The sequence below is a fragment of the Xiphophorus maculatus genome, chromosome 23 (genome assembly GCF_002775205.1).
Source record: "Xiphophorus maculatus strain JP 163 A chromosome 23, X_maculatus-5.0-male, whole genome shotgun sequence".
In the NCBI taxonomy this organism is placed as follows: domain Eukaryota; kingdom Metazoa; phylum Chordata; class Actinopteri; order Cyprinodontiformes; family Poeciliidae; genus Xiphophorus; species Xiphophorus maculatus.
The window spans coordinates 23,730,388-23,745,594 of NC_036465.1; the positions used below are offsets into that span (position 1 = coordinate 23,730,388).

The 15,207-nt window shown below is 42.6% G+C and overlaps 1 protein-coding gene across 6 annotated transcripts in view; it reads left to right on the forward strand.

The window, feature by feature from the left end:
* Positions 1-15,207, forward strand: part of tenm2 (teneurin transmembrane protein 2) — a 282,223-nt gene that overhangs the window by 251,111 nt on the left and 15,905 nt on the right. For all 6 annotated transcript variants that reach the window (XM_023328525.1, XM_023328527.1, XM_023328526.1 and 3 more), the window contains 9 exons: positions 3,708-3,854; positions 4,168-4,378; positions 6,085-6,204; positions 7,649-7,910; positions 8,230-8,497; positions 10,735-10,878; positions 12,803-13,052; positions 13,375-13,395; positions 14,775-15,004. In XM_023328525.1, the coding sequence (XP_023184293.1) occupies positions 3,708-3,854; positions 4,168-4,378; positions 6,085-6,204; positions 7,649-7,910; positions 8,230-8,497; positions 10,735-10,878; positions 12,803-13,052; positions 13,375-13,395; positions 14,775-15,004 (1,653 nt within the window). The remainder of the gene's footprint in view (positions 1-3,707; positions 3,855-4,167; positions 4,379-6,084; positions 6,205-7,648; positions 7,911-8,229; positions 8,498-10,734; positions 10,879-12,802; positions 13,053-13,374; positions 13,396-14,774; positions 15,005-15,207) is intronic.

Genomic DNA, 15,207 nt, shown 5'->3' on the forward strand with positions numbered 1-15,207 from the left:
ATCACCCCCTTCATTCTCACACAATATCTATCCAGTTATATACCCCATCATCCAGTCCCACAGATACTGCATACCAAACAAGTGTGTGTGTGCTCGTGTGTGTGCTGACCCATAACCCAAGGCAATTTCTTCTCCTTTTTAAGGGGATTTCATCAGAGTCCAACTACATTACTGAGGAGGGTGGGCTTAATAGTTTCTGAAATCCCACTTTATTCTACTTAGTATGGGGGGAGTATTGACTGGGTCCTGACATTAAAGAGAGAGGAGCCTTATGCGAGGCCTGCCCAGGCAAGCCAATCAATGCCCGCTATGGATTGTCCTGTCCGGGTGCTTCATAAGTATTTGGCTGCTTTAAATGGCAACTCCATTTAACAGGCAATCACTGCTAACTGCCTTTGTTCCCTGAGCTCAATACTCGGGGACAATCTATTCCAGCCTGACTGTTAATGCGCCATCATGAGCAGTCCCCTGATGCCGAGAATGCTAATAATTAAAGATAAAACCTTTGATTTGATTCCTCTTTTTGAGCTGAAAACTCGGCTGGAGCCGCTCCGGGCCTTGCCACCCCACAAAACAAGATGGCGGTGAAGCCCCTTTTCTCTTGACTTTCCCCCGCCCACTCGCCTCCCCCATCAGCCGCCCCGGCCGGTTTGAGGCGTGATAAAACGCCAGTCGGGGTGAAACTCCTGTTAATTTAGCCGCTGCCTTGGTTTAGATTGCGCTATTTGTATTCATAATCCATGGCTTTATTGATGCAGCGATTTGTCGGAGGGCAAAATCCTGCAGCGCAACTTGAGTGAAAATATGTTCATTAATCTACTGAGCAGGACTCGGCAAAAAGCATTTCATATTCATAATCTCTCACTGGGTTATTTTGTCCGTCCTCGCTCGGTGGCGGGCGCGACGCCGCAGAGTGAGAAATGCCGGGTCATATCTCCCAGGTGTGTGCGTGTGTGTGTGTGTGAGTTGAGTGCGTTTTGTGCATGTGTGTATTGTTTTATCAGTCAACCTTGTCTGTGCACTTCATCTCCCATGGGTGGACTTTGGAGTGCTGCGTCCCGTTCCTTCATTTATTGGTGAGGAAATCACTATGACAAGTTTGTTTAGGGCTCTATTATTTTTTTAAGGGGGAAAAAAAAATAAAACATTGACATTGTGTCACATCTGTCCTTGAAAAATTCTAATGAGGGAAATGCGCAGTGGTAAAAATGTTTGATTTAGACAGGCCAAGCAAGTATTGAAAGCTTTCTTTTATTTAAAAAAAAAAAAATTCTGTCTGTTGCTGTCTGGGCCTGCAGTCAAATTATTAAACCGAACTTAAACACTTTCATGTTGGGCTTTCATAGCTCCGAGTATTTATTTCACGTCATTTAGCAGGTCCTCTACGGACATAGCCAAGTGAAATTAATACATGACTAATCTTGACTGACTAAATTAACATTTGGGGATATGCTTTAGCTGATACGCTGCCACGAGTTCGACAGAAACATTGATGCAATCTCATATCTGTCTGCATCAAGTTGGAGCCAGCAGTTAGGCTGCTTAGATTAGCATATAGACTAAAAACAGGGAGAAAGAGACTTGCCAAAGCCATAAAAGTGCTCAAGGTGAAGAACAGCAAGTTTGTTTTAAAAGGATTGCTTGGTTTTTGAAGTGCCGCTTCTGCAGACTGCTTTTTAGGCATTATTTGAACTCCGGTAGAGAAGTCCTAAATAATCTCAGGGATTATTAGTAGTGTAATTATTTCGGTATCAAGCAAACAGATATGTACTAACAGAGCTCTAAGATAGAAAATGTTCATTTAAAACAAGAAAGTCAAACTTCTTTTCATTCTGGGATATATCAACATCGCGAAGGTGCACAAAGGGCCGGTTGTGTCAGAACGAACTGATAGGAACCCGTTGAGCTGTTAAAATAGCTTAATGGGTTTCTATTAATAATATTAAATCTAATATTAAAATATTAGATTTTGTTATTAAATGTTAAATTACATTAAAGTATTAAAGCGAATCGATAAGTACTTCTTAAAGTTAAATAATGTTTAACATCTTCTCAGACTGATGAGTCTGTTCAGGATTTCATGGGGTTTTTTTTATTGGTTTTTTTTTTATCAAATCACTGATTTGTTGAGCTAATTTAGAAACAATTTGCATTAAACTCAATTACGCATTAGATCAAAAAGGTGCGGGGATCAGTTGATTTGCGTGAATTTATGTGAACTAAAAAAATTGATTGATGTAATTTGGCAATATAAAGATGACTTACGTAATTTCCCTTTGTGATCAATACAGTATTTTTCAATTTGAATTTTGAAAAGCTTCTTTGATCTGATAAAATAACATGTATGCACACGACTGTTACCTTAAAGGTTTTATTTATGCGTCTCTATGGAGTTTAGAGGGCCACATGAAATGCGATGGCAGGCCGGACATCAAGTTTGACATTTGATTTAAAATAATTCAACCTTGAAGCTTCATTGATCTGTTGAGTAAATGATCTTTTAAGTATTTTTGCGTAGTTTGGATTTTGTTTTACAGTAATTGTGACTGAGCAAATCCCATTGGCTCTCCATCTTGTAACTGCTGCGGTAAATCAAAGGCGGCATTGTTCTCGATTCTGCTTGCTGACTATTTAAAACTGCTCAACACAACCCCGCCCGATATAGCACAAACAAGACCGATTACATGCAGGACACTGAGTTAACATCTCGTGATGTTTTCTTCTGGTTTACCTGCAGAGAGTAACAGAAGTCAAAGGAGTTACTGCAGAGGGTAAAACAAACGGTCCCCAACGTACCATTGATTAAATCTACAAAGTTTCCCCAGCTACACTTCTGATTTGTGTTTTAATAGCATTCTAATACGTTACATCCAGAGTGGTGCTTCACCTGATTTCAGTCTTTATGCTTAACCAAGTTGAGCAGGAACTAAAAAGGAAAAAAAAAAAGAAGAAGAATAAGCCCATGCTTTTGGTATCATTTCTTCTTCTAATAGAGTGTCTTGTGATGAAATATAATTTCCATATTTGTCCTCTATTAAAACCAGAGCATAGCAGATAGTGTGACTATGAGGAAGATATTACTGTCCTCTGTAATTGCCTTCTTTATTTGCCTCAAAGTCACTGTTGAGTTTGGAGAGCTCTCGCCTTGCTGGTTCCAGACTTGCTTGGCTCTCGGGCCTCTGATTCTGCGGTGGGGGCGGAGGGGATGGAGGGGGTTCTTTTGCATAAGCTTAAGTAAAGGTTTATTAGTTCATAGACTGCACACACACACATGCACCCCAACGCTCAGACACGCACAAACACACACACACCGTCAAACATAATCTCATTCTCTCATGAGAAAGCATTACTCTCAGGCCATCAGAATCCCATTACCCACACTGAATCATAAATAGAGGGAGAAGGAGAGTGATGATCGGGTGGGGTGCCATCCAGTAAGCGAATAAAGTCATCTATCCACCTCGGTCCGCACACGGACGGACATTAGCAGCCGTTCCTTTCGGTTTAGAGCCGCAACGAAAGACGTAAGTTTTAAAAAAAAAGTAAAAGCCTGACCCGCTGACTTAAACGGATTCCTAACCAGCCGGCATCTCGACGGTTGTTCATCCGTGTGTCGTTAATTATGAAACAAGTATCCTTCTGTTGTCTCTCTCTTCTCCTACCTCTCCCCCCCTCAACCCCTTGTTCCTCCTGTCGTCTTCACCCAGACGGCTGTCCCAACTTGTGTAACGGGAACGGCCAGTGCACCATGGGTCAGCAGAGCTGGCACTGCGAGTGCCAGACAGGCTGGAGGGGCCCCGGCTGCAGCGTTGCCATGGAAACCTCCTGCGCTGACAACAAGGACAACGAAGGAGGTGAATTAAAGAGCGGCGGTAGAAAATTTTGCGGTGAAGCGGTTCGTAAGTGCCCCTACAAGAAGGAAAATAAATAAATAAAGATATCGAGAAAAAGAATGGATGATAGAGAGAAAATAAATAAATGACAAAAGAAATGGGTCAAAGATAGAGATCTCAGGAGAGGCGTCGTCTCTAGAGACGACAAACGTAAACATTTTTTTTTTTTTTTTAGCAGAGAGACCAGCGTTAGATTACAAGAATATTTAACGAAGGATTCATGAAAGCTTAATGCTCTTTGCCGTCCTCACGGCTCCCTCTGCCCCTCTTTCAGACGGACTGACGGACTGCATGGATCCAGACTGCTGCATCCAGAGTCCCTGTCAGAACAGCCCCCTGTGCCGGGGCTCCCGGGACCCCCTGCTGGTCATCCAGCAGAACCCCATGTCCCAGCCTCGAGTTAGATCTTTCTACGACCGCGTCAAGATGCTGGTGGGACGGGACAGCACCCACATCATCCCCGGGGAAAACCCGTTCAACTCCAGGTACGGCAGGGAGCCCAAGCGAAATATGTTTAGCCCCAATAAGTGGCAGAAAGGCAATATTTTTTGCTTCATGCTAATGCTAATGAAAATAGGAGATTTTTATTAGTATAAAAATCTCCTATTTTCATGCTAAAAATAGGGGATAAAAATATTTTATGCTATTTCTACTTTCTTTTCTTCACCAAAAGAAAGTGATCAGCTTAAAACCAAGTATGTAAAAAGTAGAACTGTCACGATAACAAATTTAGCTGATCGATAAATTGTCTCAAGTTATTGCAATCAACAATATAATTGTTGTTTTGAGACCATTTTCAAGCAATGCAATGGTAACGGCATAGTAATGTAAAAACACGTCCTCAAAGATCAATGAACCTTAGATTCTATTGAACGTTTAACACTGGAAAAACCAAAACACATTTGGAATATCCTAAATAAATAAGCACATAAATAAACAAAATAACAAAGTAAAGTAAGTCAAGAAGTCTCTGAAAACCAAATTGTCCTTCCAAAAAAAAAAATTATAATAATAATTATTAGTTGAGACCAAAGCACCAGACTGAAGACTGAAGACTTTTGTCTTCCAGGTTTTGGCAGAAAGAGAAAAATGTTAAATCATGCAAATGGAAATTATTGTGTTTATAAACTTATTGTGCAATTAATCGGTTTATTGCTTATCACGACAGGCCCAGTAAAAAGCACATTTTCGAGGTTGCTATGTTCCACAAATTTGGAAAATCAAACTTAATTTATCACAAGTTACATATATACGAGTTATATAATATATTATATACTGACACTCTATATAGTGTCTTGCAGAAATATCCATGCCATGTGAACTAATTAGCATTTTGTCACCTTACAACCATAAACTCTAATGTATATTTGAGGGATTTTATTTAATGAAACAGAAATTCCACACAATGTGAATACATAGCTTTTTTTGAAAATAAATATCTGAAAAGTATGTTGTCATTAAACCAGGCGCAACAAATTGCAGCTGAAGTCACCAAAAGTGGACTATTAATTATCCACTTTTTTTTCTCCTGTTATGTAAAAATCCTAATAAGACCCATTAGAGCTTGTGGGTCGTTTGTACAAGGCGCTGCATAACCGCCCACAGCTATGGCGAGCATCGCGTTATTTAGACATTTCTTTTTTCTTTATTGTCAGCATTAATTATTTGGATGAAAAGACTTTTCATCAGCGAGATCAAGGCTACAACAGTGACTCTCTTAAAAGGCCAGACATGAAAGTGAATAGCTGTGCCACATGGAAACGACACTCTCCGCTCCGTCGTTCGGATATCAAACAGAAACCTCTCGCTGATCTCGCTGATGAGTGGAGTAGAAGCGCTGTCCGTGGTCCTGATTCTTATCCGCGGATTAAAACAGTGGGAATAACACATCAAAGTAAAAGAAAAATAAATAAAAAATGTTTAGAGGTTATTCTGCGTGCACACACGTATTAATTCGCAGCGTCACCGTTTGTTTCTGTGATTGACACACGGAGTGGTGGGCTGGGGGGAGGAGAGGGGCCGCTGACTGTGCATAATTAACGAGTAGAGGAAGGACCAGAGCAGCAAGTGGTGGAGTAAATTGAATGATTGAAGGATAGCCGTGCTAATCCAATCAGATTAATGGGAGTGTAAGGATGGGGGGGGGTGAAGGTTCCCTCCTCACTCTGTCCCTTTCTTGTCCCCCGTCCAGCTTGGCGTCCCTCATCCGGGGTCAGGTGCTGACCACAGACGGAACCCCACTGGTGGGGGTCAACGTGTCTTTTGTCAACTATCCACACTACGGATACACGCTGACGCGGCAGGACGGAATGTATGTACGACAGCAGCGCCGTTCAAATCCGGAATCTACCTCACATTGTCAGTGTGACCAGATTAGATTAGATTAGATTAGATTGGATTATACTGGATTAGAGTACTGATCTTATGAGGAGACTAGGATACTTAAGACTCAGGTAGTAAGAAAACAGTCTCTATTGGGAAAACAGCAAATATCTGATCGATATATTATGAGAAAATAAATACATAGCAAAAAAAAAAATCTTAATTGTTTTTGGTTCAGCTTCTAGTATAAATATCTTAGTACACTTAAAATTAGACTAAACTAACTTATAAGTAGATGTTCTTAATGGTACATGAACTTGTTTTTAGTCAATAATTCCATAATAGTGATGAAAAAGAACTACTTCTATTTGTAGATAATTTCACTAATAAGATGTTTTTCCCATGTTATAAGTGAAAACATCTGCCAGTGGAACTAGTCATTTTTCATCTATTTTAAGGAATTACTGACTTAAAACAAGCTCCTATATCTTGCTGAACATCTACTTATTGGTTAGTTTTGTCTTATTTCAACCATACAAAGATATTTGCACTAAAAACACTTGGTAAGGTTTTCCCCTTTTTTGCATTGTAGGTAACAATTATATGCACTTCAATTAGAAATCTGGGCTTTTATGACGTAAAATCATTATGAGCTCATTTAGGCGAGGCAAATTTATCTGTACAGCACATTTCGTGCAGTAAACGGCTCAGAGTGCTTTAGAGAAAAGTCCTCTTGTCTCACGTGTCTCTCTCTTCCCTCTGCAGGAACTCTTGTTTTTGGAGACTATGCTTCTGTGCCCGTCTTTGCACTGTTGTTTTGTGTCCGTGTTCCCGTTCTCCTTTCCTCCCAGTGTTTCCTTCCAGACGCAGCCGACAGCGTGCTAACATCTTGCCACAGCTTGCGTTTCAGCAGCAGCAGGAGCAGCAGCAGTGATTAGTTTCATGGACTTGTTACTTGAATGACCATGTGCTCTAACCTCTCTGTCCGGCCTGGTTTCTGTCTGGGCGCCGGTTTTCTTTCAGCAGTTCCAGACTCTTGAAAGCTCTCGATATTTCCCAGTAGAAATGTGTACGACCTTTTTTGTTTTTTCCCCTAATACCTGTCATCCTGCAGATTTTTTTTATAGCTTTGACAAAATGCTTGTTTCACTCTATATAGTCTTCTAACTTCACATTTTTAACTTTTTAGACTAAAGCCATCTCTCGGTCTCTACTTTCTTTTGTCTCTTCTTAGTCCAAGCTGACTTTGTTGCCTTTCAAAACAACACTAGGTCTCCATTTCAGGTCTGTTTGTTGTCGATTTTCTCAAACTATATTGAAAGAAGAAGAAGAAAACCCCCGATTTTGTTTTTGAGCTCAGATGACTGTTCACCACAACCACAGCGCTCCCCATCTGTGCCTCATTCCCATCCTGTTTTCACGAACCTCTCCAGGTTTGACCTGATAGCTAACGGCGGCGCCTCTCTGACCCTGCGGTTCGAGCGTGCGCCCTTCCTGAGCCAGGAGCGCACCGTGTGGCTGCCCTGGAGCCAGTTTTATGCAATGGACACGGTGGTGCTTAAGACAGAGGAGAACACGATCCCAGGCTGCGATCTGAGCGGCTTCGTCAGGCCTGACCCTGTTGTGATTGCATCCCCTCTCTCCTCCTTCTTCAGCTCCAAGCCAGGGGAGAAACCCATCATACCGGAGACACAGGTGCAGTACCACTGACCTCTGGCTGCCGGCTAATCTCCCTCCTGGTCCCCTCGCGCTCCTCCTGCTCTCCTCTATACACTTGTCTCTTGTAGCTCCTACCTCCCTGCCACCCACTTCCATCGTCTCTCCCCCCCCGCTCTCTCCCCTCCTCTCCCTAGCCTCCATCCCCTTCATTTCTTCCCTTCTTTCCAGTTTCTTTATTTCATCCCTCGCTTTGTCCTTCAGCCATCACTGGAAGCGCGACCCCCATTACTCTCCCGTCGTCTAATCCTTTTAATCCCCCCCTCTTTCCTGTGGTTTTTCCCTTTTGTTTCCCCAGGTGCTGCATGAGCAGATCGAGGTGCCCGGCACGGGCCTCAAGCTGTGCTACCTAAGCTCCCGCACACAGGGCTACCGCTCCCTCCTCAAGGTCACCATGACCCCGGCCGTAGTGCCGATGGGCCTGCTGAAGGTGCACCTGATGGTGGCCGTGGAGGGCCACCTCTTCCAGAAGTGGTTCCACGCCTCCCCGAACTTGGCCTACACCTACATCTGGGACAAGACGGACGCGTACGGGCAGAGGGTCTACGGTCTGGCCGAAGCCGTCGGTGAGTGGCACAGGCGGCTTTCTCTCTCACTCTTTCTCTCTCTCTCCCGGCACTCGTTGAATACATTAAACGGTTTAACATGAAGGGGGCCACCGGCGGTGATGGAAGGAGAGGAGCTAATTAGGAAGCCTGAAGGAGAGATAATACAGCAAGTAAAGCCAGTAAAGTACAGCAGCATGGCCACAGTAGAAATGGCTCTTTTTTCTTTCTTTCTTTCTTTCTTCCTTTTCCCCTCTTCCATACGTCTATTTCTTCCGTTGAAGCTGCTTTTAGTTCAGTCAGCCAGCCGTAACTGTGGTGAAGGGTTATTAGCCATCAGGGCGAGTTAGCCGCTAACTACTGGAGCAGCAAGCAGGAGTCCAGGGGAGCCTCGCCGCTATTACTTTCTGCTGTCACAGTCACTCACAGGCGCCGTCAGCCAAACACGACTGTCAAGACGCGGGAGCCGCGGACATCCGGGGGCTTCGCTGCGGACTGTAGTGGCATGGCAGGCGTGCTGTTTGGGAAATTGGATTCAGTCAAAAAAAGAAAAGAAAAGAAAAACGGGAGAGAAAAAATCTTTTTTTTGCTTTTCCTGCAGAAGATGAGGTCGGGTTTTGTTTCTTTTAAACTGTGAAGATGCAGTCCTGCAGCAGTTAGTTTGTAACTTTTTGCCATTTTACAGCCACGCGCTTCAATGTATATGACCAGGCTTCACGCAGCAGACCACCACAAAGTAGTGGCTAAATATAGAGAATACACCTTATGTTGTTTTTACTTTTTCTAATAAAAATATGAGCATGTGCTGTGTATTTCTATTCAGCCTCTTTGTTCGTAAGCCCCTCAATAAAATTTAGTGCAACTAGTTGTTATTCATGAGTCACCTAAATTAGCATTTAGTCACAGACCTTCAGACATCTGTAACTCTAACAACACCTGTATTAAACACGGTGGCGGCGACATCATGCTGTGTGGAAGCTTTTCTTCAGCATGAAGCTGGTTAATGGGTTCACTGGATGACAAAAAAAATCTCAAACAAAGCCTGTTGAAGACTGCACATAGATGCATGCCACACGTTTCAGATTAGATTGTTGGTTTCAGATTTGATTTTTGGTTTTGAAAGGACTAAAGATTGGGAAGCAAGATTAAATTGCTGCCCAAATTAAACAAAACAAACATGATTACGATATGAAGAGTCACTTGTCAGGATATATTTGTGCGTCTTTGTATTTTCTTTTTTCACTATTTGGGAGGGCCTCGTTGGCTTTGATTTGTGTTTTTTTTTTTTAGTTTTGCACCGAAGTTATGACTCTCACAAATCTTCCCAACCCCAAAACTAAGCACTTCTTTCCTTTTGCTGTCATTTATCCAGCAATGATATAATAAGATCTGAAGGTCCAATGAGGAGAAGCTGCATATCAAAGGAAGTAAAGTCTGATAAAAACATCCCCACATCCTTACAACCTCTTCAGAAAGTCGTTGAGAACAGCTGACTGGAGTTTGGTCCAGTTTTTTTGTTACTATTATCCTCTCTCTTTATGCACTACTTTCTGTAGATACTTGGTAGAAAAATGCTTTGTAGTTTAAGGCTGAAAGGTGACATAATGTGGAAAAAAGTTCAAGTGGTGTGAAGAGTTTCTGCAAGGCACCGCGCATCAGCATTGTTTGTGGCGAACCTGAAAATGTGCTGGAAATAGTACTCTGACTGTGACTCAAGAGGGAGTTGATGTGTTAACAGACTTTTCTGTTTAACAAGCAGGAACACACACATACACACCACATGCACACTCCCACCAAAACACCTTTATGAGCAATCTGAATGTATCTGCCTGATCTCAACTTATTTCCCATACGGTTGCTGCTTATATTCAAATGAGTTCTGGGCAGGGCTTTGGACGTAGTGCTGCTATAAGCGGAGTCTTCACCGCAGCGACAAACCCTGGCCTCGAGGTTTTCCAAGCCTGCAGGGCAATATTTCCCAATTAACAAGGTTTTATCAACATGACAGGGTGTTAGCTAGGTGTGAGAACAGGTTTGGGTGCGGGCGCTAACTAGCCTTTTTGTGTGTGGGGGGGTGTACGTGTGTGTGTGTGTGTCACCTTTTAAATGAACTCGGAATAGTTTGCTCGAATGAAGTTGGTGGATAATATTTCCTGCTTCCTTCACAGTGTTGGTCTTTTTTGCTCTTTTTTTTAATCTCATAATTACATACCTGTAAGGTCTCTTTTTTTGTGTGTGTGTGTGTGTCTCGCACGCAGTGTCGGTGGGCTACGAGTACGAGTCGTGTGCGAGCCTGATCCTCTGGGAGAAGAGGACCACCATCCTGCAGGGCTACGAACTGGACCCCACCAATTTGGGCGGCTGGTCGCTCGACAAGCACCACATACTCAACACCCGCAGCGGTACGTGGAAGCGCACGCGCCTCGGCTTTACCCTCGACTTCAGGCTTTGCAGACGATGTTTCTCTCCTTTTTGGTCTTTCGGTTATATTGAGCCGCTTCCCGCCTGCGTTGCAGGTTTTCATCACTGTGTGCCTTCTTGTCTTGGATGTTGCTTCGCGTGATTCACATTAGATTTCACGATGCCTCTTTTATTTTCAGTGAAGGTTTTCACAGGAGGTGCTTGCATTTGTCTCTCCCAGTCAAATTCCTTCCGAGCTAATGCTGTTCAACAGCCAATCAGGAGCGTCGTTTTCATGCATGAGGGAGTTAGTTTATTAATGAAGTGCCAATTCGGAGTTTGTTTTAATATAATATACAAGATTTAAAAAAGTAAAAACGGATATAATACGTAAGCCTGTCACAATAAGCAATAAATCAACTAATCGCACAATAAATTAAAAGATCATTTTCATGTACGTGATTTATTGTTTTTCTCTTTTCTGGATGACAAAAGTCTTCGGTCTGGTGGTTTGGTCTCAACATTTTTTGTTTATAGAGGTTTCATAATTCATTTTATTCTTTGCTTTTGTAGTTTTGTTTAATTATTTTGGATACTTACGGTGTCATCCAGTTAAATTTTAAAGTTTGTTGATCTTTAAGAATGTGAACATGGTCTCAAGACAACAATATTATCGTTCTTCGCAATAACTCCTGGCACAATTTATCGTTTGGCAAAAATTTGTCATCATGACAAGCCTAATCACATGCAAAAATATGTGATAGAATCGGTGCAAAGCAATCCAGCCATATTCAGTTTCAGGTTTTGTAAATCAATCTGAGTGTTGAACAAATTTATGGCAAAGATATGCACAATTCCTTGATATAAATTAAAGGTTGTTATTGCAAAAGCATCATCTCTTGCTAAAAAATGGTAAGAAAAATCCAGCAGCATGTTAATAAAAAACTGTTGTTTTTATTTTTTACTGAGGGTAGATTTACTGGCATGCTGGCAGCCCGATGCTTTTGATTTAAAACAACAGCTGTTCTGCTAAAAACATTTCACTGGGTTGGAGTGTACAGAGGAAGGAATCTTTAAGTAGATCATCCAAATCTCCACAGACTTTTCTCTTCGGCTCACATGTAGCGGCTTCCTGCAGAATTTAGGTCTGGTGACTGAGATGGCCATGAAAGGAGGAGGATTTTGTGTTGATTTTTTTCACATATTTGGGATCCGTATCACACTCAAATGTCAATAGTGACTGATTTTTAGTTCTCTGTTAGAATCCAGCAGATATTTATTTTAAATACCATGGGATTCCAGGGTTCATAATGAAATGTTCTCTAAAATGGCCTGGCTGCTTTGGAACGGAAACAGGCCCACAGCATCACAGACACTTCACTGTACTTAACGGTCACCAAGATTTACTTTTCCACATATTTATCGTGTTTTACTCCAGTTGAGTTAAGAGTTTCTTGCTAAAAAAGTTCGATAAAAGACTCTGTGGAGTTTGGAAGACATCGTAGATCTCGTCCACCGGTCGCCATGGAGAACCGGTGACTCTCAGACGCCACTGTACGCCGCCGTTCTCTAACAGTAAGCGTTGAAGATTTGTTTGCCTCCTTCGCCGTCCTGCTCTCTGCGTGTGGCAAGATAAATATGGGTTCTCATCCAGCCTACTTGGCAGTGGCTAAAAGAAATGAGCCTCTGTGTCATGACTTATTTATGCCCCAGGGAAACAGAAAGTGACGGATTACTAATTAGGAGTTCCTGGAAACTTTTTAAGTAGATTGCATGGGCGGAAGTAATTGTACCACTAGGGATTTTAGCAGAAACTGTTTTTTATTCCATAACATTGGATTCCCTCCCCCCCGATCTTCCACCACACCGAATGAATGCATTCAGATTAAAAGTGGGATTTATTTATTGCGCCTTTGTTTCTTTCAGGTATCCTGCACAAAGGCAGCGGCGAGAACGTGTTTGTGACAGAGCAGCCCCCGGTCATCACGAGCATCATGGGAAACGGACGCAGGCGCAGCATCTCGTGCCCGAGCTGCAACGGCCTCGCGGACGGCAACAAGCTGCTGGCACCGGTCGCCTTGGCGATGGGCACCGACGGCAGCCTGTACGTCGGCGACCTCAACTTCGTGCGTCGGGTCTACCCGTCGATGAACACGACGGGAATCCTGGAGTTGAGGTAAAAATCCGACGCCCGCAGAGGAGAAGTGTGAGAAAGAAAGAAAAAATCAACACGACCCCGTTACATGGAAGAAAAGAAGCGGAAGGCGAAGAGGGCTTAGCACCTAATGTGTGTTGTTTAGCATGACGGCTAAAAAGGCGAGAACTAGCGGATAGGAAGTCGTGAGCTTCATTATAAACGCTGCTTGATGCCATTCCTCCAGAGCGCTGTTACATGTTTGCAATCTCGTCGTTCGCACCACCTTCGGCTTTGGAAACTCTCTGCAGATTGTGTGAAATAATATACATTCTCTTGTGTTTTTCTGCCTTCTTTCTTAAAGGAACAAAGACTTCAGACACAGGTGAGACACTTCTGTCAAGAAATTAAAACTTATAGCTTATACTGAGGACTGCATGCAGTGTCTTGTAAATAAATATGCCTGCACCCCTTGACATTTTCCACATTTTTGTCAAACCAGAACTACAAACTTGTGTGTGTTTTATATTTGTTTCATGTGATATATCAACAAAAACTAGTGCATAGCTGTGAGGGAAAATTTTACTTGCTTTTTAGTTTTGTTTTAGTGTAGTTTTACTCTTAACACCCCTAACTAAAATTGAGGTCAACCAGTTGTCTTTAACGTGTATTATAACCCAGAGGCTTGTTAGGAGCACAGCAGACAGTGAAGGATTAAAAATGTCAAGCAATATCCGAAGCTTTGAACATCTCACAATGGATTAACAAGAAAAAGAGTACGACACAACTACAAACCTACCAAGACGATGGATGTTCTGAGCGCTGCAAAAAATAACTGCGGTATCTTTGGAGGAGCTGCAGGGATCCACAGCTTAGGTGAAAAAAAAGGGCCTTCTTGGAAAAAGAGCAAAGAAGGCAGCCATTGTTGGGGCAACAAAAAAGCTCCAAAAAGTCCCACTTGTTGTCTGCCATTAGGGGACAAAGCTCTGTTCAGACAATAGCAGCTTTCTATCCGACGCTCAAATTGTATGATGGGAAATTATCCGTACACATCACCTGGAAAAAAAAAACCACTGTAACAAAGAGAGGTCAAAGTTGACAGGGAGACAGATGGAGCTAAGCGCAGGACAATCCTGAAAGGAAACTTGGAAGACTTGAGAATGGAGTGGAGGTTCCAGTCAAAGTCCAGAGATCAATCTAAATGAATCGAAAACTTATGTGCTCACAAATGCTTGTCGTCAAACTACTTTTCTAATGAATATTGGGCAGTAATAGTCGTTCTAGATGTGGTCAGAGACGTACCATAAAAGTCTTGTAGGGAACGGTGGTTCTACAAAGTGTTACAGCAGGTGGAACATTGCAAAGGTTTTGGGTGAAGCAATTTGAAAAACGCTTTTAGTTTTCCCTTCACCTCCTATTACACTTTACATTCGACTGTGATTTAAAATCCCAAGAAAATACATAAACCGTTGCTTTGAAAGATGAATTAAAAGTCCATTAAAAGTGCCAACTTTGCATTAAAAGTGGCATTATTTACTGAATGACACTTCATGACAACAGTCATAAACATTCATGAAGACTTCGTCATGTTCATGACAGATGTTATGTCATGTTCATGACACTGTCATGTCAGTCTTATGCACACCCCATTCAAATAAAGTGTTACCACATTTTCTTTTTGTGAAGTGGGCAAAGAGCTGAAAAGTACAGCTGAAAACGTTCAGCTAAAGCTGTCCTGTTATATTATATTTCCTCTCCCTTCAGCAATAATCCAACCCATAAGTACTTCCTGGCGGTGGATCCGGTATCCGGGGCGCTGTTCATCTCGGACACCAACTCCAGGCGGATTTACAGGGTCCGCTCGCTGACGGGCGGCCGGCTGCTGTCGGACAACGCGGAGGTGGTGGCGGGGACGGGGGAGCAGTGCTTACCCTTCGACGAGCGCTGCGGAGACGGTGGAAAAGCCACTGAAGCTACGCTAATGAGCCCCAAAGGTAGAACCCATACCTGGCCACTTTTTACAAACATCTTCATTTCATATTTGCTTCAGTAATTCCATTCCTTCGTAGGAATCTAGATTTTTTTTATTCAAAAAATACCCCACAAATGATTTGGCTTAGGGAAACATTGGCTTATGCAGTGATCTGTAGTTCAGTTCAGAAGAAATGACATCCTCCTATATTTTCACATGAAAGCA